Source organism: Macaca fascicularis, chromosome 7 (genome assembly GCF_037993035.2).
Source record: "Macaca fascicularis isolate 582-1 chromosome 7, T2T-MFA8v1.1".
NCBI lineage: Eukaryota > Metazoa > Chordata > Mammalia > Primates > Cercopithecidae > Macaca > Macaca fascicularis.
In genome coordinates this window covers 17,338,571-17,361,366 of record NC_088381.1, presented here as the reverse complement: position 1 = coordinate 17,361,366, position 22,796 = coordinate 17,338,571, and the positions used below count along the sequence as shown (strand labels likewise).

General features: G+C 49.2%; 2 protein-coding genes across 7 annotated transcripts in view; one reads left to right on the top strand and one right to left on the bottom strand.

Moving 5' to 3' along the window:
- Positions 1-895: 895 nt before the first annotated feature.
- On the bottom strand, positions 896-8,128 carry ZFYVE19 (zinc finger FYVE-type containing 19). Of its 3 annotated transcripts, none has more exons than XR_012414792.1 (11): positions 7,892-8,128; positions 6,550-6,671; positions 6,332-6,382; positions 5,820-5,938; positions 5,574-5,719; positions 5,036-5,141; positions 2,627-2,830; positions 2,109-2,188; positions 1,660-1,918; positions 1,401-1,528; positions 896-1,323 (listed from the first exon to the last, which is right to left on the bottom strand). XR_012414792.1 is itself a non-coding variant. In XM_005559211.5 (11 exons), exons 1-11 carry the CDS (start codon positions 7,943-7,945, stop codon positions 1,245-1,247), a joined length of 1,188 nt encoding a protein of 395 aa, XP_005559268.4. In that variant the 5' UTR covers positions 7,946-8,128; the 3' UTR covers positions 896-1,244. The 3 variants fall into 3 exon arrangements, 2 of the variants coding, with proteins under 2 accessions (XP_005559268.4, XP_073851625.1); XM_005559211.5 differs by having other exon boundaries at positions 1,660-1,758; XM_073995524.1 differs by lacking the exon at positions 2,627-2,830 and having other exon boundaries at positions 1,660-1,758.
- Positions 8,129-8,296: 168 nt separating this feature from the next.
- The window catches only part of DNAJC17 (DnaJ heat shock protein family (Hsp40) member C17), a 44,568-nt gene continuing 30,068 nt past the window's right edge, over positions 8,297-22,796 (top strand). For all 4 annotated transcript variants that reach the window (XM_015452667.2, XM_005559214.3, XM_005559213.3 and 1 more), the window contains exon 1: positions 8,297-8,401. In XM_015452667.2, the coding sequence (XP_015308153.1) occupies positions 8,324-8,401 (78 nt within the window). In that variant the 5' untranslated portion in view covers positions 8,297-8,323. The remainder of the gene's footprint in view (positions 8,402-22,796) is intronic.

Below are 22,796 nucleotides of genomic sequence, written 5' to 3'. Positions count from 1 at the left end.
AGGATGAAGTGATACACAGAAAGGCCACAACCTAAGTCACTAGGCTGTGCCCACACACCCCGTCCGTCCGTCCGTCCGTCCATCCGTCCATCCGTCCGTCCGTCCATCCATCCATCCATCCATCCATCCATCCAAAGGACTCGAGAATTCAAAGACGAAGGTCACAGCTCCACTTCAGAGAGATCACAATCTAGCAAGGCCAAGGAGCCAAGCAGACATTATCTGCCTAAGGTACACAGCCTCCTGGCATAACCAACAAGAGGGACGCCAATGGCAAAGACTAGTTTCAAATCCTAGAGAGGAAGTAACAGGAAAAACCTAGCTGGATCCGAGAGCCTCAGAAAAGGCTCCTCCAACCACAAATGATGCAGGAGGTAGACCTCAGCCGGAGGACTCCTTAGGGAGTTGGTTCTAGCCAGGGGCAGGAAGAGAAATAGCAGAGGCAATGCAGAGGCATGTGAAGGGTACATGCCGAGAGGTCAGGGGTCCGGTTAGGGCGCATCACTGGAAGAGAGATACTGAGACTGAACGGCAGGCAGGTTGGTACAGGAGCCCTAGGAGGTGGGGTCCTTTGCCAGTAAGGCAGGAAGCAGGGTATGTGTGCATTGTCCCAGCATGCATTGTGTGAGTAGTGGAGAGGCTGAGAAATCCAAGATGGTGGGGCCTGGTGGCTAAGTAGGGCTGCCCAGAGCTGGAGCACAGTTCAAATGAATGAATGCGCATGTTTACTTCATGTGACGCCACCAGGATGGGTAGGGTTGCTCCTGCCTGGAGAAGTTCATAGGATGGCTCAACCTTTTCCCCCATTCCCCACAACTGTGCTTACAGCCTGCTCTGTTCCTGCCACCGCTCACAGGGCCCAGGCTCACAGGGTTGTAGAAATGAGATGCTAGGCTCAATGAATCAACATACTTTATTAGATCCACTAAGTGCCAGGGGAGGGCCCTGTGCCCCAGAGCCAGGTTACAGGGCTCACCCGTAGATTCAGTCTGGTCTCTCCCCATCATGCCTCTCACTTCCAGTCTGGGCTTCTAATAGGAGGGCCCCGACTTCTTCCCTCGGCCCTCCCAGTCATCTTCTCGAATAGAGAATCTTTCCTCATTTCAGGGACACCAAAGCTCAGGAAGGGGCCTATCCATCATCAGTAGAGCCAGACAAGCTCTCCCATCGGACGTCCTGTGGCTGGGCCCAGAAATGGGTGCCACTGCCTGTGGGACTGCCTTTCCAGGAGAACCAGGGTGTCCTCAGTGCTCTCGGCCTGCACGCGGAGGGGAGTAGGCAGATGTGTGGTGCTCTTTAAGCTCAAAGGCATCATGGCCCTCTCTGTGGAACAAAGGGATACAAGTCAGGGATCCAGGCAGCCCTTGAGCCCTCCCACAGAACATTCCACCTGCACCCACCGGAAGCAGCGGGCACAGAAGAGGTCCCCGTCGCAGCCAGCGCAGCGTAGGGTGGCATCCTCATTGCAGATGCAGCACCAGGGGAGCTCCTCTTCCTCAGCCTCAGGCCTGGGGTCCACATCCTGGGCCTTCAGGGACCAGAGAGGCATAGAGGAAGTAAGGTACCCAGTGGGGTGTGGGAGCCGCTGCAGGAGCAGTCAGCCAGGCAGGAAGCAAGGCTGTGGGCGGCCTGGGGGTCTGCACCTGGGGCTTTTCTCACCTCAGGCTGTGTCCTTCGGGGTTGGGTCCGGGGTCGAGAAGCCTGCTCTGCCGGGATGTTAAAGCCACTTGCCTCATCCAGGGCAGCTTCTTCAGTGAGCTGCAGACAGGGTGAAGAGGTACCACTCCCTGCTCCAGTCCCAGGCCCTCCATCTCCCAGTATTTCTGTGTGCTGTGGACTTAGCTTCTCAAACTCATCTTTTTCTTTACTTGTGGCTTGTGGCTGCTGATTCCCTATCTCCAGGGACCAGTGGGCAGGTCTGGGTCACAGGGACAGTGGGGGCCCAATGAGAACTCCCAATGAGGCTCCCACACCCCACTGGGTACCTTACTTCCTCTATTCCTCTCTTGTCCCTGAAGGAGCTTCACAGTTACTGTCCAACCACAGTGGAGGTGGGGCAATGAGGCAGAGATGGGACAAGGGGTGGCAGGTGAGTAAGCCAGGCCCACCTGCTGCAGGACTCTCTGGATGGCTGTCTCCTCATCCTCCTCGTCATCACTGTCTGGGAGGCGATAGTCCTGGAGGGTCACTTGAAGAGGGAGATGGGAACAGGGGAAGGGGGAGTGAAGGTGAGAGATTTCACATGAGTGGCTGCCCTCCTGCCTCCCAGAACTGGTGCGGTTCCCAGGGGCACTTATTTCAGAGCTGAGAAGCCTCTTCAGCTACCCTGATCAGACCTGTCCCTGCCTGCCCCAGCCCTGCAGGGCTGGGCCATCACTGAAGCAGGCCTGAGGGCTAGGTTGGAGGCAGGAGTGGAAGCCTCAGCCCCTGAATGGACTGAAGGTCCCCTGCCCTCTTGGCTGCCCCTGACTCCTCCTCACCCACTGCTTTGCTCCACCACCTTCCTTGTGGCTCTGGGCTGGGCTCAGCAGATCTCTGGACACAAATACCCCCAGCACCTGACTCAGCCCTGCCAGGGAGGCCTTGACCAAGGGACACCAGTGAGCAGCTGCTCCCCAGCCTTCACCTCTCTCGGGGTCCTGTCCCCGCAGTACGGCCAGTCGCTTGGCCAGGGCCAGAATCCGTTCCTGCCTCGTGTTCTCCTCCCGCAACTCAAGTGCTGCCTCAGCCAGCAGTCTGCTCTTCTCCGCCTCCAAGGACCAGCTGGCCTGCTTCTTGGAATTAGTGCTCCCTGGGCCACCCTGGTTGAGGTCATTCTGGAGAGAGGCAGCTGGAAGGGGTAATGCCATCAGAGAGGCAGAGACTTCCCAAGATCTCTCCTCAGAAGCCAGTGAGCCCATTTCTCAATGCTTTCTTGCTCTTAAATAATTTTCTTTTTTTTTTTTTTGAGGCGGAGTCTCGCTGTGTCACCCAGGCTGGAGTGTAGTGGTGCGATCTCAGCTCACTGCAACCTCCGCCTCCCGGATTCAAGCAATTCTCCTGCCTCAGCCTCCCGAGTAGCTGGGATTACAGGCACCTGCCCCCATGCCCAGCTCATTTTTGTATTTTTAGTAAAGATGGGGTTTCAACATGTTGGTATCCAACTCCTGACCTTGTGATCCACCCACCTCGGCCTCCCAAAGTGCTGGGATTACAGGCGTGAGTCATCACGCCCGGCCTTTCTCAACCCTTTCTAATCACAGATCATCAGCTTTTTGCTCAGCACTAGAGACTATGGTTTCTATTACAAATAAAATCAGTATTCCTCCATTTTCCCAAATGTAAAAAACTAGTAATCTTAGCCATGTCTTTTCCAACCAGATCCATCCCCATCTACCTGATATTTTGACAGTCTGTCCTAAGGGTGGGTGTCCTATGGTTTGAGAATTACTGCCCTAAAGGAACAAGACATGATGAGGCCAAGGTTCAGTCACTCTCTTTGCCTTTCAGGGCAGGAATTACCATTTCCTGGGATCAGCACAGAGAGGGCAATGAAGCCAAGACCTTGTATATCACTGGGCAGGAAGAATTTTACCAGATTAGGTGTGGCTCTGACACAGTCACCTTCAGTTTAGTGTTTCAGAGCAAGAGGTTTAAAATTACAGCTTAGGTTTAAGTCTCATCTCTGCAGCTTAATGTCTGTGTGACCTTGGTCAAGTTCCTCAAGCTCACCAGGCCTGTTTCCTCATTTATAAAAAAGAACAGTATATACCTTATTTTTTTTTTTTTTAAAACAGGGTCTTGCTATGTTGCCCTGGCAAGTCTTAAACTCCCAGGTTCAAGCTATCCTCCCTCCTGCCTCTGCCTCCTTAGGTGTTTAGGATTACAGGCATGAGCCACCACACCTGGCCTCCTAAGATTATCAAGGCTATTCAATGAGATTGTGCCTCTAAAGCAGGATTTCTCAATGTTAGTTCTCTTGACACTTTGGACTGGGTAATTTTTCATTGTGATGTGCTGTCCTGTGACACAGAAGATTTAGTAGCATCCCTGGCTTCTATCCTCTAGGTGCCAGTAATATCCTGAGTTGTGACAACCAAAAAGTCTCTAAACGTTGCCACAAGTAGCCTGGGGGCCAAAATCATCCTTTGTTGAAAAACACTGCTCTGGCTGGGCTCAAGCCTGTAATCCCAGCACTTTGGGAGGCTGAGATGGGCGGATCACGAGGTCAGGAGATCAAGACCATCCTGGCTAACACGGTGAAACCCCGTCTCTCCTAAAAAATACAAAAAACCAGCCGGGTGAGGTGGCGGGCGCCCGTAGTCCCAGCTACTCCAGAGGCTGAGGCAGGAGAATGGTGTGAACCCGGGAGGCGGAGCTTGCAGTGAGCTGAGATCCGGCCACTGCACTCCAGCCTGGGTGACAGAGCGAGATTCCGTCTCAAAAAAAAAAAAAAAAAAAAAAAAAGAAAAACACTGCTCTGAAGCCTTCAAACAGCACTGTCCAACAGAATGTTCTATGATGACAGAAACATTCCATATCATGTTCTATATCTGTGCTGCCCATGATGGCAGCCATGAAGCCCATGTGGCTACTGAGCATTGAGATGTGGCTGGTGCTACTAAATAGCTTCTTCCTCCTTATCAACATCATGATTGCAGAGAATATTCACTGAGTACTCACTATGAGTCAGATACCATCCCAAGTACTTAGTGGATTATCTCATTTACTCCTCGTGATTTCCCTGAGGTAGGTTTTTCCATACATATCTTCATTTTACACATGAGGAAAGTGAGACTTAGGTCAAGTAACTTGTCCAGCATCACACAGCTAATACGTGATAGAACTGGGAATCACTGTCTGATTCTAAAGCCCGTGCACTTAAACACTAGACTTACACTGGCTCCCTTTGGAGTAAGCACTCAATGAATCGTAACTCTTACAATGTTGATCACTCTCTGATTTACATTCATCTCCCAGAGGGTGGACAGCAGAGCCTCTCCAGTCTGGGGAAAGAGGTGGGGCAGATTCCTAGGGAGCCAAATGGAGGGGTTACCTGGGTCTCCTCCTTTCCAGCTGTCGATAGCCACCTCAGCTGCCAGCTGCGTTAGCAGATCCTGTGTCTGCTGGGCTTGGGTCCTGTTGTCTGGTGTGTGATGTGCCTGTCCAGACGAGGAAACCTCAGTGGAGAGCAGGGGTAGCCCAGAAGCAGTCTAGGTCAGGGATGGATGCTAAGGAGTTCTCAAAGCCCAGGGAAAGGAGAAGGATCCACGGCCCACATAATCAAGTAGGTCTGGCAGTCCCCAACAGGACTGAGGGGCCACTTTTTCCTGCCCTACCCAATTGTGCTGTTTGTCCCTGGTCCCCGGGTCTGGTAGCAGGCCTGAGGATCAGGAGGTAGGGGTGGGAGGCTTTGCCAACTCCTGCAAAGTACATAAAATACAAAGGTTGGTGCAAAAGTAACTGAGGTTTTTGCAATTAAAAGTAATGACAAAAACTGCAATTACTTTTGTACCACCCCAATACCTGTGTCTGGGCATCTGCTGGGTCCTCCCCCTAGCACTCCCGCTTCTCTCCTAAGCCACAACACTCACCGGCTGGGGGGTTTGAGAAGGTAGAACTCTGCCCTGCAACGCCGCAAGCCGTGCCTCCATTTCCCGGGTGGAAGGGATGGAGCCCTGACGTTCATCCTTTAGCGCAGCCAGTCGTGCCTCTATCTCTTCCTGTGAGGGGACTAACTCTGCAATTGGCACGGAGGGAGCCTTGTAAGGGCCAGAGGCATCTCAGTCCCAGAAGCCCTGGACTGTGTCCTCTAGGCAACCCCATCTGCCCCCGCTCACTGGGCTTGTTCTCCTGGCGGAGTCGTGCTAGGCGCTCAGCAATCATCTGGTCTTGTCGGGTCAGTCCCTGGCTCTGGGAAGTGCTGGGCTTCTGCCTGGCTTCCAAGGCTGCCACACGCCTGGCAGGATATGAGACAGAGGCTCTTGAAGAAGGCAGAGGGGAAGAGTGAAGGCACCCACTCACTGTTTCCCATTCAAATCGAATCATTTCTGGGCACCTAGGGAGGCCTCCAGTGGGCAATCTGCTGTGCCCCTCACTCATGCCACCCTGCAGCCCAACCTGGCTGACCAGCCAGAGGGTCTAGCTGAAAGGACAAGCTATACCTAGTGCCTGTCCTGGAGAGAGGGCTGAAGAGCTGCTTTACAAGCCCAAGAGGGCAGTGAGGAGCTGGAGAGGAGAGCATTCTCCTGATTCTGTGCTCATTCCATCTAGAAGATTCGGGGAGGGTCTTTCCCTATGGCTCCCTTAGCCTTTCCCCAACCCTCTTTGTCTTTTTCTCTTCAGCACTTACTTCTTATAGTTCTGAGGTGGTGACCACTTGGAGGCATTGGCAGAAGATCCTCTACAGAGAAGAAATCTAGTGTTATAAGTCCTGCCATCCCACCAGGTAGTGCCCCCCACTCCAAACACTTCCTCGGCTGACTCTCGCCATAGAGTACAAAGCTGTGAGGGCTGGCCAGATGCCCACTGCCATACTTGACTGAACTTTCACCCATGCCTGCCTCTCACCTGGTCAGGACCTCGTGGCATTGCTTGCAGACTTTCTGTTGGGTGTTCCCAGTCCGAGGCACTGCTGCACTGAAGCTTAGGCAGCCTGAACAGAAGGCCCTGCCACAATTCTTACAGCCATACTACAAGAAACATGAAACAGGAGATCCACCTCTCACCTGCCCCTACAGGCTGCTCCCAGGGACTCTCCAATCTCACACACAGAGAAGTCACTGAAGTCATGGCCAGCTGCTGGGAGGAGGAAGAGGAGTGGGGCCCCTAAGGCCTAGGGGTGGAGAGTAAAGCAATTCCTCGGTTTCCAGCATCTTATTCAAGCCAAATGAAGGTTTATACAAAATTCCCAGGCTTTCTACCCTGTCTTCAATTCCCTGACCCAGGGGTGTAGAAGGCAGATAGATAAAACCCAGTATTTCAGGCCACTGACTCTTCCACACAGGAGAATCAGAGACTGAGCAGAGCCCATGCCTCCTCTGCTCTTGCTCAGGATGGGCTAACAATAGCCTCCATTTATTAAGCACTTACTATGTACCAGGCACTAAACCCAGTACTTAACATTCATCATGTGATTTATTCCTCACAATTTACACACATTATTTTACTTAATCTTGATGCCAACCGTGATTATACTTGTTTCAAGAGGAACAGAGGTCCTTTTACCCAAACCAAGGTCACCCCCTCAGTAAGACAGCAGATCTCAGATTTGAACCCTGACTCCAAAATCCAGGTTGGTAAACGCTACACAGTCCTGCCTTCCTACATGATACTAATTTACTCCATCTGGTTCCCAGCATCTCCTGGTCAGAATCCCTAGCCACAACTGAGGCAGAGGGGGCCTGCAGTTTACTAGAGGAATCTGGCAGGTCTGTGATAAGGACAGGACAGCTACCCTTCACCATGGTGCCCCTGAATCAGGAGGAAGTGTGGTAACCGAACTCGAGCGACCTGGAGAAGGGCGGGCTGCGGGATGGGGAAGGTTCAGAGCGGAGAGAGTAACGGGCTTGGTGTGATAGACACCGTGCTTCAGAGGGGCAGGGTGGAGAGAAAAAAACCGCCAGATGCTACACTGGGCCGACAGAAAAGAGTAGCGTTGCAAAAATGACGGCAGCGCGCTTTACAGTTTATAGGGAACTCTCAACCTAAAGCACTTCAGTGGACCCTCACATAAACTCAGAAAGCGAGGGAATGTTAGTCCCATTTTACAGAAATGGAAACTGAGGATCAATGACTTCATCAAAACTACATAGCTGGAAAGGGGCCGTAAGACCAAGTTTTGGACGTTAAGTCCCGCGCTTTTCCCTCCTCTCCTCCCTGGCCCTGCAGCTTTCGGGGAGGGAAGACTCGCCTCCTTCTTGAAGAGGGTGAACTTGACAGCGCAGCCGTAGCACCTACTCTCCATGGTGGCTCCCAGCACCGCAGGATCTGCAGAGTTGAAGTCACGCCGCCCAAGTCCTAGGCCCCTTGTACCCTCACCCCAGCTCCGCCCTTCCCTTCCCTGCCCTGCCACGCCCTGCCCCGCCCCACACGCCCACTGGCACTGTCCGGCCGCGACCTACAGCGGGGAATCCGCACGCTCCCCTGCAGCCAGCCTACGGCAGCGGCGGCAACGGGGGCTGCTGGGAGTCGTAGTTCATTCACGACTGCCAGCCTCCCTCAGAGTCAGTCAAGCCTGACCCAGAACACAATTCCCAGAGGGCTAGGCGCCACTCGGAGCCGGCAGTCCCCACGCGCGCTTAGACTCTTGGGAGTTGTAGTACGAATCCGTCAGGCCAGAACCATGGCAGTGACCAAGGAGCTCTTACAGATGGACCTGTACGCGCTGCTAGGCATTGAGGAGAAGGCAGCGGACAAAGAGGTGAGAATGGTGGCGAGGAAGGCTGATCCTGAGAGGTCTGGCGGCCCTTCGTGTCCTAGCGCCAGGGCCGCGGCTGGTATCCGCTCTCCAGGTTCATTCGGGTCCTGGGCGGGGAGCGAGGGTCGGCCCTATGCCCTCCGCAGCGGGCTCCCAGACATTTCCTGGACGGTCCGAGGGCCTCAAGAGGAAGCGGGGAACAGAGGGCTCTTCGCGCCGGGTGGCTGTGCTCTCCCTGTGGCCTCTGTCTGCTAGAGGCCGCGGGGTGAGGCTGCGAGGGAACGCTAGCCTCCTCTGCGCTTGCGCAGTCTCGGCGTCCGTTTCCGCTTCTGCCTTGGCTGTGACAAGAGGTGCCTCGTTTCAGTCTCTTCTGCAGGCTGATTTAATTCCTCCACTTAGAGCCTAGGGCGAAAGAAAAGTCAGATCTCAAGGCCTCTCCACTCCCTTTTCATGCCCCCTTGCCAATGTGACCGATGACCCTGCTGTCTCTATTTTCTTTTCCACTCTAGCCCATTGATTCTTTTCAGGTAGCTGATGCCCTTCTCAGCATGTGCTCGTTAGTGGGCTAAAAGCAGGAGGATCAGAAAGTTAAGGCAGACGGCCTAGAGTTCCATGCTACCTTAGGTGTTGATAAAAGATGCCAGGGAGTGAAACACTGATCAAGCTGGATTTAGGATTTCTGTTATCTCCCCCTGGATCATGGTGGTAGTTTTAACAATATAGGGAGAGGCGTTCATCAAATGAAAATTAGTGCCCAACTGAGCCGAGATCGCGCCACTGCACTCCATCCTGGGCGGCAAAGCAAGACTCCGTCTCAAAAAAAAAAAAAAAAAAAAAAAGTAAAATTAGTGCCCATTAGGCCGGGTGCGGTGGCTCACACTTCTAATCCCCGCACTTTGGGAGGCCGAGGCGGGCGGATCACGAGGTCAGGAGTTCGAGACCAGCCTGGCCAATATGGTGAAAGCCCGTCTCTATTAAAAATACAAAAACTAGCCAGGCGTGGTGGCACGCACCAATAGCCTCAGCTACTCGGGGGGCTGAGGCAAGAGAATCGCTGGAACCCGGGAGGTGGAGGTTGCAGTGAGCCAAGATTGTGCCACTGCACTCCGGCCTGGGTGACAGAGCGAGACTCCGTCTCAAATTAAAAAAAAAAAAAAAAAGGAAAAAAGAAAATTAGTGCCCACTATTGTCCCTGTACTTCTGAGCTGCCCTGCTCATGGGATGAGTGAGCTTTTGAGAAGAGGAAGCTCTGGGGCAGAAAATCAGGGAGACCCAGAGGGTCCCTGAGAGATGCTGTCAACCTGCACAAATCTGTCCCCTGCAGCCGCAGTTGAAATCAGAAGTGGCCATGGCATGTCTATGAAGCATCAAAAGCATCTGCTCCACCTCTCTCATGTTTTAATATTTTAGGATTAATAATTCCTAACACCTGTATAATGCTTACTATGTCCTAGACAGTATTTTTTTTTCCTGGATTGTATTCTAAGTGCTCTCCGTTTGCAAATTATTATTTTTAAAATTCTTTATTTATTATTATTTTTTGAGACGGAGTCTTGCTCTGTCGCCCAGAGCTGGAGTGCAGTGGCGCAATCTCAGCTAATTGCAACTTCTGCCTCCTAGGTTCAAGTGATTCTCCTGCCTCAGCCTCCCGAGTAGCTGGGACTATAGGCATGCACCAGCACGCCTGGCTAATTTTTTTTTTTTTTTTCCGTGATCTTCCCACCTCAGCCTCCCAAAGTGCTGGGATTACAGGTGAGAGCCACCATGCCCTGCCTGTATATTATTTAATTAGTACTTTATTACTAGTGGGAAATTATTTGAGACATTTCATCCAAGATCCGAGTGGGAAATCTGGAGTTTTGGGGTTTTTTTTTTTTTTTTTTTGAGATGGAGTCTCACTCTGTTGCCCAGGCTGGAGTGCAGTGATGCAATCTTGGCTCACTGCAACCTCTGCCTCCCAGGTTCAAGGAATTCTCCTGCCTCAGCCTCCTGAGCAGCTGGGATTACGGGCATGTGCCACCACGCCCAGCTAATTTTTGTGTTTTTATCAGAGACAGGGTTTCACCCTGTTGGCCAGGCTGGTCTTGAACTCCTGACCTCAAGTGATCCACCAGCCTTGGCCTCCCAAAGTGCTGGGATTACAGGCATGAGCTACCGCGCCCAGCTGAAATCTAGAGTTTCTAACCCTGAACTTGAGAACTCCTGAGGAAGTCAGTTGGAAGCCATTCTCTATTAATTAGAGAAGTTACATAATCAGATTTTCTTTTTTTTCAATTCTAGTTTTTGAGAAAAGATCTCTCTCATTCAGGCTGGAATGCAGTGGCACAATCACAGCTCGCTGCAGCCTCGGCTTCCTGGGCTCAAGTCAACCCACCTCAGCCTCCCATGTAGCTGGGACTGCAGGTGTGCATCATCATGCCTGGCTAATTTGTTTTGTGTGTGGTGTGTGTGTGTGTGTGTTTTTTTTTTTTTTTTTCTCCCAGAGATGGGGTCCAGCTGTATTGCCCAGGCTGGTCTCAAACTCCTGGGCTCAAGTGATCCTCCTGCCTTGGTCTCCCAGAGTGCTGGGATTGCACGTGTGAGCCACTGTGCCCTGCCCATAATTGGATTTTAAAGAAAGTATTCAGCTGAATGTGATGGCTCACACCTGCAATTCCAGCACTTTGGGAGGCCAAGGTGGAAGGAATGCTTGAGGTCAGGAGTTTGAGACCAGCCTGGGAAACATAGTGAGACTCTGTCTCTCCATATATATAAAAAACACAAAAAAAAAGCTGGGCAGGGTGTTACACGCCTGTAGTCCTCACTACATGGAAGGCTGAGGTGGGAGGATCACTTGAGCCTGGGAAGTTGCAGTGAGCTATGATTTTGCCACTGCATTCCAGCCTGGATGACAGGGTGAGACCCTGCCTCTCTTAAAAAAGAAACGAAAAAAGAAAAGAAAAAAGGAAAGAAAAGAAAATTCAGCTCTAGTCTGCATAATGAAAATGGGTGGGGGTGGGAGGAATGGAAGAGCTGCCACTAGGGGGTCAGGTGGGGCTGGTGTCTAGGCAAGAGACCAAGGTCTGAGCTGGGCAATAGTGACTGGGATCCAGTTCTAACTCAGATGAGATAAGGGATATGTGTGAAGCCTCTTTATAAAGCGTAACAGGTGCTGTTCCTGCCTTTTAGTAGGAGAGGCAAGATTCATGCATACAAGGGAGACATGGTAAGTTCCTTAAGAGGGGTACAAAGTGCTGTGGATGTTCAGTGTAGGCTGAGATTGCTTTTAGTTTGAGAGAAGGGATAAAGGAAGTAGAGAAGGTATTTGGGGCCTTGAAGAATGAGAAGAGTTTGGACATGTGGAGGTGGAGGCAGGGCATTCTAAGAAAGCAAATGTATATATTAATACGTACAGTCTATTTTGGAGCATAAGTAGGTGGCACCCTCAAAGAGGCCTTACCTATTTTTCTTTTTCATAGCAGCCAGTTCTCCTTTCTAGCACTTATTCCCATTTGCACTTTGGATACACTGGCTAACTTCATGGCAACAGACACTTTTTGGTAGAAAACAAGAGAGACCTAGGCCCTGGTGTCCCCTCACCATGGTTTAATACCTGTCATAGCCAACCTAGGTTGCTGTCATAGGGCAACCTAGAGGATACACAAATATTTCAAGTGTATACAAGGAAGAACTCCTAAACTGGTTGTCCAAATAGCCTGGGAGTTCTTAATTTGGCCTCTACAGAAAGTCTCCAGGAACTGGGTGAAGGAACCTCTGAAAATCATGTGTGATATTTTTTATGTATTTATTCTAGAGGAGAGGGGGACATTTTTTTTTCTTTCTTTTTTTTTTTTTTTTTTTTTTTGAGGCAGGGTCTCTCCCTGTTACCCATGCTGGAGTCAGTGGCATGATTACTGCTCACTGCAAACTCCTTCTCCTGGCCTCAAGCAATCCTCCCACCTCAGCCTCAAAAGTAACTGGGACCACAGGTGTGCACCACCATGCCCGGCTAATTTTTGTATTTTTGTAGAGATGGGGTTCCACCATGTTGGCCACGTTGGTCTTGAACTCCTGGGTTCAAGCAATCCTCCCGCCTTGGCCTCCGAAAAGTGTTGGGATTATAGGCATGAGGTACCACACCTGGCCAGAGGAGAGAATTTTAATTCAAAAAAGGTTAAAGAAGCCCTGATGGAGGCCAAGCTCCCTGTGTTACTGATGGTGAAACTGCAGCTCAGAGAAGTGGGTTAGTGGCAGAATTGAGACTAGAACCCTGATGCCCTGATGCCCAGCTCAGGCCTCTGCTCCGTCTACTAAGGCTCCCTGGCCCTGTCCAGCGCGGTTCAGTGGTAGTGATGAGCACCACTACCAAATTTAACTTGTGTTCAGACTACTTCTCTGAATCCCTAATCCATGTATCTATCTGCCTGTTTAATCCCTCCATTTGGATGTTTCACAGCAGTCTAAATCTTACTACATCCAAAAATTGGCCAGGCGCAGTGGCTTATGTCTAATCCCAGCACTTTGGGAGGCCCAGGCAGGCACATCACCTGAGGTCAGGAGTTTGAGACCAGCCTGGCCAACAGGGTAAAATCCCATCTCTACTAAAAATACAAAAATTAGCCAGACGCAGTGGCACGTGCCTGTAGTCCCAGCTACTGGGAGGCTGAGGCAGGAGAATCGCCTGAACCTGGGAGGCGGAGGTTGCAGTGAGCTGAGATCAAGTCACTGCACTCCAGCCTGGGTGACAGAGCTAGAATCTGTCTCAAAAAAAAAAAAAAAAAATTGAACTCTTTCAAGTCTCTCTCCAAACCTGCTCCTTCCTTGGATTTCCCTATCTTATGGCACCACCATCCATCTATTCAAGCTAGGAACCTGGAGTCATTCTCAGTACCTCCCTGTCCTCTCACCCATGCCATCTAGAACATCACCGGGTCCTGATGAGTCAGGCTCCCAAATAATCCTCAAACCTGTTCACCTTCTCTGTCTCCACCACCACCACTCCAGCCCAGGCCCCCATCCACTCAGTCGAATGTTTCAAGGAGCCTGCCAACCTGTTTCTGCTTTCAGCCTATTCCATTCTGATCTATTGGGCCTCTCCAGTTCTCCTCACAGAAAATGGAGTGACTTTGCTACTCCCTGAAAACCCTATTTAGCACTTTTAATAAAATACTCAATAGAATTTCTTAGCCCATTCATACATTTTCCTCTGCCAGGAATGCTCTTCCTCCCTTTCTGCTAATCTGAGTTGCTTTCACTTGTCCTTCAGAACTCAGTTGAAATGGCGTTCTCAGAGAAGCCTTGCCTATATTCTCTTTCATAGCAGCTGGCTTTTCTTTTTTCTAACACTTATTTCAGTTTGCATTTATGTATTTATTTGTGTGATTATTTGTCTCATACCTTAATGCCCTCTGCACTCCTGCTTCTGAGGACCAGATCTGATTCAGGCTCTTCCGTAGCAGCCCCTTCCCTGGTGACTGGCACATAGTAGGTTCTCAATAAGTATTTGTTGAATGAATGAAGTAGTAGCTAAAGAGACCACTGCAACAACTTTACTTGACAATCAGGAGACCAAGGGCAGTCACTGCCTCTCTCAGGGCCTGACTTTCCCCAAATGTAAAATGAAGGAGTAGGGCAAACTACAGTTTGAGGGGGCAAATGGCCCATGACCTTTTTTTTTTGAGACAAGAGTCTCACTGTCACCCAGGCTGGAGTGTGGTGGTGTAATCTTGGCTCACTGCAACCTCTGCCTCCCGGGTTCAAGCAATTCTCTGCTTCAGTCTCCAGAGTAGCTGAGATTACGGGCACTCACCACCACACCCGGCTAATTTTTGTATTTTTAGTAGAGACGGGGTTTCACCATCTTGGCCTGGCTGATCTTGAACTCCTGACCTCGTGATCCACCTGCCTCGGCCTCCCAAAGTGCTAGGATTACAGGCGTAAACCACCACACTCAGCCAACCTTTTTTTTTTTTAATGGTTTATGTGCTAAGAATGGTTTTTACATGTTTAAATGGTTGTAGAAAAAAAACACAGCTCGACAACCAAAAAACAAACAACTCAGTTAAAAAATGGCCAAGCCAGGAGTTTGAAGTTACAGTGAACTCTGATCATGCCACTGTGCTCCAGCCTGGGTGACAGAGTGAAACTCTGTCTGTAAAAAAATTTTAAAAAAAGGAGGGTGGTGGGGGCAAAGAACCTCAATAGACATTTCTCCAAAGAAGATAATACAAATGGCTAATAAGCACATGAAAAGATGCTCAACTTCACTAGTCATTAGGTAAATGCAGATCAAAACCATTTTGAGTCCAGGTGCAGTGGCTCACACCTGTAATCCCAGCACTTTGGGAGGCAGAGGCAGGTGGATCACCTGAGGTCAGGAGTTCAAGACCAGCCTGGCCAACATAGTGAAACCCCATCTCTACTAAAAACACAAAAATTAGCCGGGCGTAGTGGCAGGCGCCTGTAGTCTCATCTACTTGAGGAGGCAGGAGAATCGCTTGAACCTGGGAGGCAGAGGTTGCAGTGAGCAGAGATCGTGCCACTGCACTCCAGACTGGGCAACGGAGCAAGACTCCGTCTCAAAAAACAAACAAACAATGTTGTGATACCACTTCACACCCATTAAGATAGCTATTATGAGACAAAAAAAAAAAAAAAAAAAAAAGGCAGCCGGGCGCGGTGGCTCAAGCCTGTAATCCCAGCACTTTGGGAGGCCGAGACGGGCGGATCACGAGGTCAGGAGATCGAGACCATCCTGGCTAACATGGTGAAACCCCGTCTCTACTAAAAAATACAAAAAACTAGCCGGGCGAGGTGGTGGGCGCCTGTCGTCCCACCTAGTCCGGAGGCTGAGGCAGGAGAATGGCGTGAACCCGGGAGGCAGAGCTTGCAGTGAGCTGAGATCCATCCAGCCACTGCACTCCAGCCTGGGCGACAGAGAGAGACTCCGTCTCAAAAAAAAAAAAAAAAAAAAAGGCAAAAAAAACCCCTGGTGTGATGGCTTATGGAGAGGCTAAGGTGGGAGGATTGCTTGAGCTCAGGAGTTCCAGGCTACAGTGCGCTCTGATTGTGCCACTGCCCTCTGGCCTGGGTGACAGAGCGAGACCTTGTTCTAAAAATAAAAAGTAAAAAGAGAGAGAGAGAAATAAATGTTGGTGAGGATGTAGAGAAATTGGAGCCCTGTGCATTGCTGTGGTGCAGATACTGTAAGATGGTATGATGATTTCTCAAAAAATTAAACATAGCATTATCATATGACTCAACAATTATCATATGATTCATACGGTAATTAAATATAGAAGTAATATGATCCAGCAACAGAAGCAAATACAAAACAACAAAGGAGAATATACAGCAAAGACCATATGTAGCTCCCTAAAATTTTTACTCTCTGGCCCTTTACAGAAAAATCTGCTCATCCCTGTTCAAGTTCGGGACAAGTTCCTTTCTGTACACTCTGCCTTTGTGTACACGAAAGTAGCCTTTCTGCAAATGTTCTTCCCTCGTATCACAACAAACCTAGCAGGCCAGAAGTGGGCTGAACACCACCTTTCATGGGGATTTAACAATCAGCCATTCTCCTTGTTCCCTGTCCAGCCCTAGAGGAGACAGGCAGGGCATGGTGTGGGTTTTTTTTGTGGGAAAGCCTTAAGTTGAGGACCTGGGTTTCGGGTGGAAGTGCTCCTGGGGAGAGGATCCGTCTCCTGCTAGAGCCTGAAGCAGCGAGCGCCAAATTCTTACACGCACACTCACAAGGCGGGGCACCACGCTGCCAGAATGAAGGGTTAAGTTGTAAGTTAACGCTGTTTGCAAACCTTCAAGAGAGATTCCAAAGTAATCTCAGGAATTACCTGGGTGACTGCAGTGGCCTTTGAATCCTTTTCCTATTTCTGTTCTTGATCCTCTTGATCCTCTTCGCACAGCAGCCAGAGTGAGCCTTTAGAATGTGAATCAGATTTTGTCACCTCTGGTCACAACTCCCAGTGGCTTCTCACCAGTCCTAGAATGAAATCGGAAGTCCTTCCCCTGGCCCATGTGGCTCTTATTGCCTGTCCTGCACGTTCCCTGCCACCACTCTCCCCTTTGCTCACTGTGCTCCAGCCACATCAGTCCTCCTGATATTTCCTACAACATTGTGATAAACAATATATTTAACACAAAATTTACTACTTACCATTTTCATCCTTTTTGATTATAGGATTCAGTGGCATTAAGTACATTTACATTGTTGTGCAGCCATCACCACCATCCATCTCTAGAACTTTTCTATCACTTTAAACTGAAACTCTATACTCAACAAACAGTGATTCCCCGTTCCCTTCTCCCCCAGGCTACCGTGACCCACTCTTCTACTTTCTTTCTCTATGTGAATTTGACTATTCTATGAACCTCATATAAGTGCAACCATGCAATATTTGTCTTTTTGTGTAGGCTTATTTCGCTTAATTAACATCATGCTTTCAAGGTTCAGCCATGTTGTAGCATGTGTCAGAGCTTCCTTCCTTTTTGAGGTTGAATAATATTCCATTTTATGTATATACCACATTTCGTTTATCCATTCATCTGTCGATGAATATTTTGGTTGTTTCCAGCTTTTGACTATTGTGAATAATGCTAGTATGAATGTGGGTTAGAAATCTGTTTGAGCCAGGTGCCGTGGCTCACACCTGTAATCCCAGCACTTTGGGAGGCCGAGGCTGGTGGACTGCCTGAAGTCAGGAGTTCAAGACCAGCCTGGCCAATATGGTGAAACCCTGACTACTAAAAATAGAAAAACTAGCCAGGCATGGTGGTGGGTGCCTGTAATCCCAGCTACCCAGGGGGGCTGAGGCAGGAGAATTGCTTGAACCCAGGAGGCGGAGGTTGCAGTGAGCCGAGATCGTGCTACTGCCCTCCAGCCTGGGCAACAGAGCGAGACTCTATCTCAAAAAAAAAAAAAAAAAATCGGCTGGGTGCTGTGGCTCACACCTGTAATCCCAGCACTTTGGGAGGCTGAGGCAGGTGCATCGTCCAAGGTCAGGAGTTCAAGACCAACTTGGCCAACATAGTGAAACCCTGGCTCTACTAAAAATAGAAAAATTAGCTGGGCATGGTGGTGGGCGCCTGTAATCCCACTACTTAGGGAGTCTGAGGCAGGAGAATCACTTGAACCCAGAGGCGGAGGTTGCAGTGAGCCAAGATTGTGCCATTGTACTCCAGCCTGGGCAACAAGAGCGAAAGTCTGTCTCAAAAAAAAAAAAAAAAAAAAGAAAAGAAATCTGTTTGAGTTCCTACTTTATGAATTTTTTGTGGTTATTGAAACAAGGTCTTGCTCTGTTGCCCAGGCTGGAGTGAAATTGTGCGATCACAGCTCACTGCAGCCTCAACCTCCTGGGCCCAAGTCATCCTCCCACTTCAGTCTCCTGAGTAGCTAGGACTACAGGCATGTACCATCATGCCCAGCTGATTTTTAAATTTTTTGTAGAGATGGGATTTTGCTATGTTGCCCAGGCCGGTCTCAAACTCCTGGCCTGAAGCAGAGTCCCTACTCTAATTTCTTGTGCTAGTGCAGTGGTTAATGCCTGTAATCCCAGCACTTTGGGAGACTGAGGCAGAATTGCTTGAGCCTAGGAGCTTGAGATCAGCCTGAGCAACATGGCGAAACCTTGTCTCTACAAAAAAGAAAAGAAGAAATTAGCTCATTGTGGTGGCACACGCCTGTAGTCCCAGCTACTCTACTCGGGAGGCTGAGGTGGGAGCATTGCTTTAGCCCAGGAGGTCAAGGCTATAGTGAATTGAACCACTTCACTCCAGCCTTGGTGACAGCAAGATTGGGTCACAAAAACAAAACAGTTCTTTTGAGTATATACCCAGAAGGAGAACTGCTAGATCATATGGTAATTCTATGCTTAATGTTTTGAGGACATACCGGCTTCCACAATGGCTGTGCCATTTAACCTACCCACCAGCAATGCACAGGAGTTCCATTTTCTCCACATCCTTTCAACACTTAATTTTCTGTTTTCTTTGGATAATAACCATCCTAATAAGTGTGAAGTGGGCCTCCTGTGATTTTTTCCAGCACACCTAACACATTCCTGATTTTCAGGGCCTTTACACATGCTAATCCTTCTGCTAGAACATTCTTTCTCTGGGCAGTCGTCCATCTCCCACACCTAATTCAGATTTCCATTCAAATATCATCTGCTCAGAGAGGCTTTTCCTGACCACCTATTTAAATGAGCTACCCCCACACCCTTATCTGCTGTATATTTCGAAGTAGATCTCACTACTACACATTATAGTACATGCCCATTTGCTTACCATTGCTCTCCCCATTAGAATGTAAAAAATCCAGGAAGGAAAGGACTTCCTCTGTTTTGTTTACTACAGTGTCTCCAGCACCTAGAACAATGCCTCGCCCTTGGTAGATGCTCAATAAATCTTTGCTGAATGATTGATGAACATGCATTCTTATTTTCTTGGGCAGTAATATTTTATGACGAAGTGAAGTTATTAGACTGAGAGTAAATATATTTACAAGCTTTTGGTTTATAATGCAGAATTGCATTTCAGAAAGGTCATACTGACTGGGCAGTAATATTTTATGACGAAGTGAAGTTATTAGACTGAGAGTAAATATATTTACAAGCTTTTGGTTTATAATGCAGAATTGCATTTCAGAAAGGTCATACTGACTTATACTCTCACCCGGTAGGTAGGAAGTCGCCCATCTCTCCACTTGCAGCCCTGACTCTAGAAAGCAGCATGCTGTGTGCTTGGTGCCTTGCCCAGAGCAGGCACACACTGAACCTATTTTTTTTTTTTTTTTTTTTTTTTTTTTTGAGACGGAGTCTCGCTCTGTAGCCCAGGCTGGAGTGCAGTGGCCGGATCTCAGCTCACTGCAAGCTCTGCCTCCCGGGTTTACGCCATTCTCCTGCCTCAGCCTCCCGAGTAGCTGGGACTACAGGCGCTGCCACCTCGCCCGGCTATTTTTTGTATTTCTTAGTAGAGACGGGGTTTCACCGTGTTAGCCAGGATGGTCTCGATCTCCTGACCTCGTGATCCGCCCATCTCGGCCTCCCAAAGTGCTGGGATTACAGGCTTGAGCCACCGCGCCCGGCCGAACCTATTTTATTTTATTTTATTTTATTTTATTTTAGACAGAGTCTCACTCTGTTGCCCAGGCTGGAGTGCGGTGGCATGATCTTGGCTCACTGCAACCTCTGCCTCTCGGGTTCAAGTGATTCTCCTGCCTCAGCCTCCCAAGTAGCTGGGACTACAGGCGCCCACCACCACGCCCGGCTAATTTTTGTATTTTTAGTAGAGACGGATGTCACCATGTTGGCCAGGCTGGTCTTGAACCCCTGACCTTGTGATCCGCCCGCCCTGTTCTCCCAAAGTGTTGGGAGCCATCACGCCCAGCCCACACTGAACGTTTATTAAATCAAACTTGAGAGTGCCTGGTTCTTTTTCATTTCCCTTCCTTTTCTCCATGAGTGTTTTAGAGGAGGGTTGAAACATTTCCCTTAAACAGCATTTTTATTAAGTGCCTGTTTTGTGTCAAACTCTGAGCCTGGTGCTAAGGATACAAATGTGAAGAGAAGCAGTTTTAGGGCCCCCACATCTTGTCTGTTTCCATCTTCTCTGTCTCTTGCTCCCGGGGCCCATCATTTTGAAATGCAGAGGCTAACGTTGGCAGTTCTAGAAATTCGTGTTTTTCTTCCTTCCCTCCCTCCCTCACTTCCATCCCTTTCATCCCTTCTATCCCTTCCTCCCTGCCTTCCTTCCTTCCTTTTTTTGAGACACCATCTCCCTCTCCCACCCAGGATGGAGTGCAGGTGCGTGGTCATGGAAGCAATCCTCCTGCCTCGGCCTCCTAAAGTGTTGGGATCACAGGCACGAGCCACTGTGCCCAGCCTAGAAGTTTATGTTTTCTAATCAGTTGATGATTTCCTAGAGAGGATCTTGGTGCAGAAAATAACAGGTTTTCCAGAGAGGAGCAAGAGTCAGCTAAAAATACATATTAAAAATAAATTTACAGTGGCTCATGCCTGGAATCCCAGCATTTTGGGAGGCCGAGGCAGGGGCTCACCTGAGGTCGGAAGTTCGAGACCAGCCTGGCTGACACAGTGAAACATCTCTACTAAAAATACAAAAAATTAGCCGGGCTTGGTGGCAGGCACCTCTAATCCCAGCTGCTCAGAAGGCTGAGGCAGGAGAATCGCTTGAACCTGGGAGGCAGAGGTTGCAGTGAGCCGAGATCGCGCCACTGCACTCCAGCCTGGGTGACAGAGCAAGACTCCATCTCAGAAAAAAAATAAATAAATAAAAATAAATAAATAAATTTAATAAAGAGAGTAACAGTTTTTATTTTTGTTTTTTGTTTTTTTAAAGATGGTCTCGCTTTGTTGCCCAGGCCAAAGTGCAGTGGTGCAATCATAGCTCACTGCAGCCTTGACTTCCTGGGCTCAGGTGATCCTCCCACCTCAGCCTCCTGAGTAGCTGGGCTTACAGGTGTGTGCCAGCATGCCAGGGTCATTTTTGTATTTTTTGTAGAGATGGGGTCTCACTATGTTGCCCAGGCTGGTCTTGAACTCCTGGGCTCAAGTGATCCGCTGGCCTTAGCCACCCAAAGTGCTGGGATTACAGGCATGAGCCACTGTGTCCAGCCGAAAGTAACAGGTTTTGTTTTTCTTTTCTTTTTTTTTTTTTTGAGAAGGAGTCTCGCTCTGTCGCCCAGGCTGGAGTGCAGTGACACAGTCTCCACTTACTGCAAACTCCGCCTCCTGGGTTCACGCCATTGTCCTGCCTCAGCTTCCCGTGTAGCTGGGACTATAGGCGCCTGCCACCGCACCCGGCTAATTTTTGTATTTTTAGTAGAGACAGGGTTTCACCATATTGGCCAGGCTGATCTCGAACTCCTGACCTTGTGATCCGCCCGCCTTGGCCTCCCAAAGTGCTGGGATTGAAAGTAACAGTTTTTATAACTATCTTTAACGTGTGAGGCTAAGAATTGTTGCTTGTTGCATCTACCATGTGTTAAGAATAGATGGAAATCATGATACAGATGTTGGAATTGTAAATGTGCCTTCATAATTACCTTTGTACTTACTAGCAGTTACAGTTAAGAAAGTGGACTTTGGAGTCAGATTGTCTGGATACTTGCCCCATGACCTAGTTTGTGACCTGGAGCAAATATTTAACCAATCTGTACCTTGGTTTCCTCGTCTGCAAAACAAAGATGATGATAGTCTATCCTTGATAGCACTGTTTTGAGGCTTGATCCATGTAAGCATTTGGCACAGTGCCTGGCACAGAGTGAACGCTCACTATGAGTCAGTTTTTGCTGTTTTCTTCATGAGTCCATCTTCCTTACACTGTAAGCTTGAAAGTCAAATATAAATCGCCCCCAGCTTGTGTCCTCCACCTGAACCCCTTCTTTACTCACTCCATTCCTGACACATCAGTGCTGAGTCACCTAACAGCACACCAGTGATTCTCGATTGAGGCAGTGGTCCGGGTAGGAAGGTGGTGGAGGATCAAGTAGAACAAAACTGAAGATCACCAGAGTTCAACGTTTAGTTCACAGCAACAAATGAATGGAGTTCATCACCATGGACAAGGTACTGTTTGAGCATGGTGGAACTTAGAGCTGAGTGAGATACCACTTCTGACTTCTGGCAGCTCACACAGTTATATGCTCAGTGAACACTGAGGTACAATGAATGAGGTTCAGTAAGAGTATACAAGAAAATGCTGTAGGAATAAAGAGGAAGACGTGATTTATATGACTGGTGTTTTTGTGCAAGATCTTGAAGGGAGAAAAGAATATATTGCAGCAGTTAGAAGGGATCTTCATGGTCATTTACTGTCTTATTTTGTAGACTGGAGAATGGAGGTTCAGAGAGGTTACAAAATTTGTCCACGACCATCCAGCGAGTGAGCATCAACCTGAGACTAGAGCCCCAGTCAAGATCCTTTCCACTCTTGTGCAGCCCACATGTGTATTTCTGGGGGTCGCACTCTGTCTTCCAGGCTGGGACCACAGGAGTGCCCCATGCCTGGATAATTTTTTTTTTTTTTTTTTTTTGAGATGGAGTCTGGCTCTGTCGCCCAGGCTGGAGTGCAGTGGCCGGATCTCAGCTCACTGCAAGCTCCGCCTCCCGGGTTTACGCCATTCTCCTGCCTCAGCCTCCGGAGTAGCTGGGACTACAGGCGCCCGCCACCTCGCCCGGCTAGTTTTTTTGTATTTTTTAGTAGAGACGGGGTTTCACCGTGTTCGCCAGGATGGTCTCGATCTCCTGACCTCGTGATCTGCCCGTCTCGGCCTCCCAAAGTGCTGGAATTACAGGCTTGAGCCACCGCGCCCGGCGCCTGGATAATTTTTAGAAAAATATTTTGTAGAGATGGGGTCTCCCTATGTTGCCCAGGCTGGTCT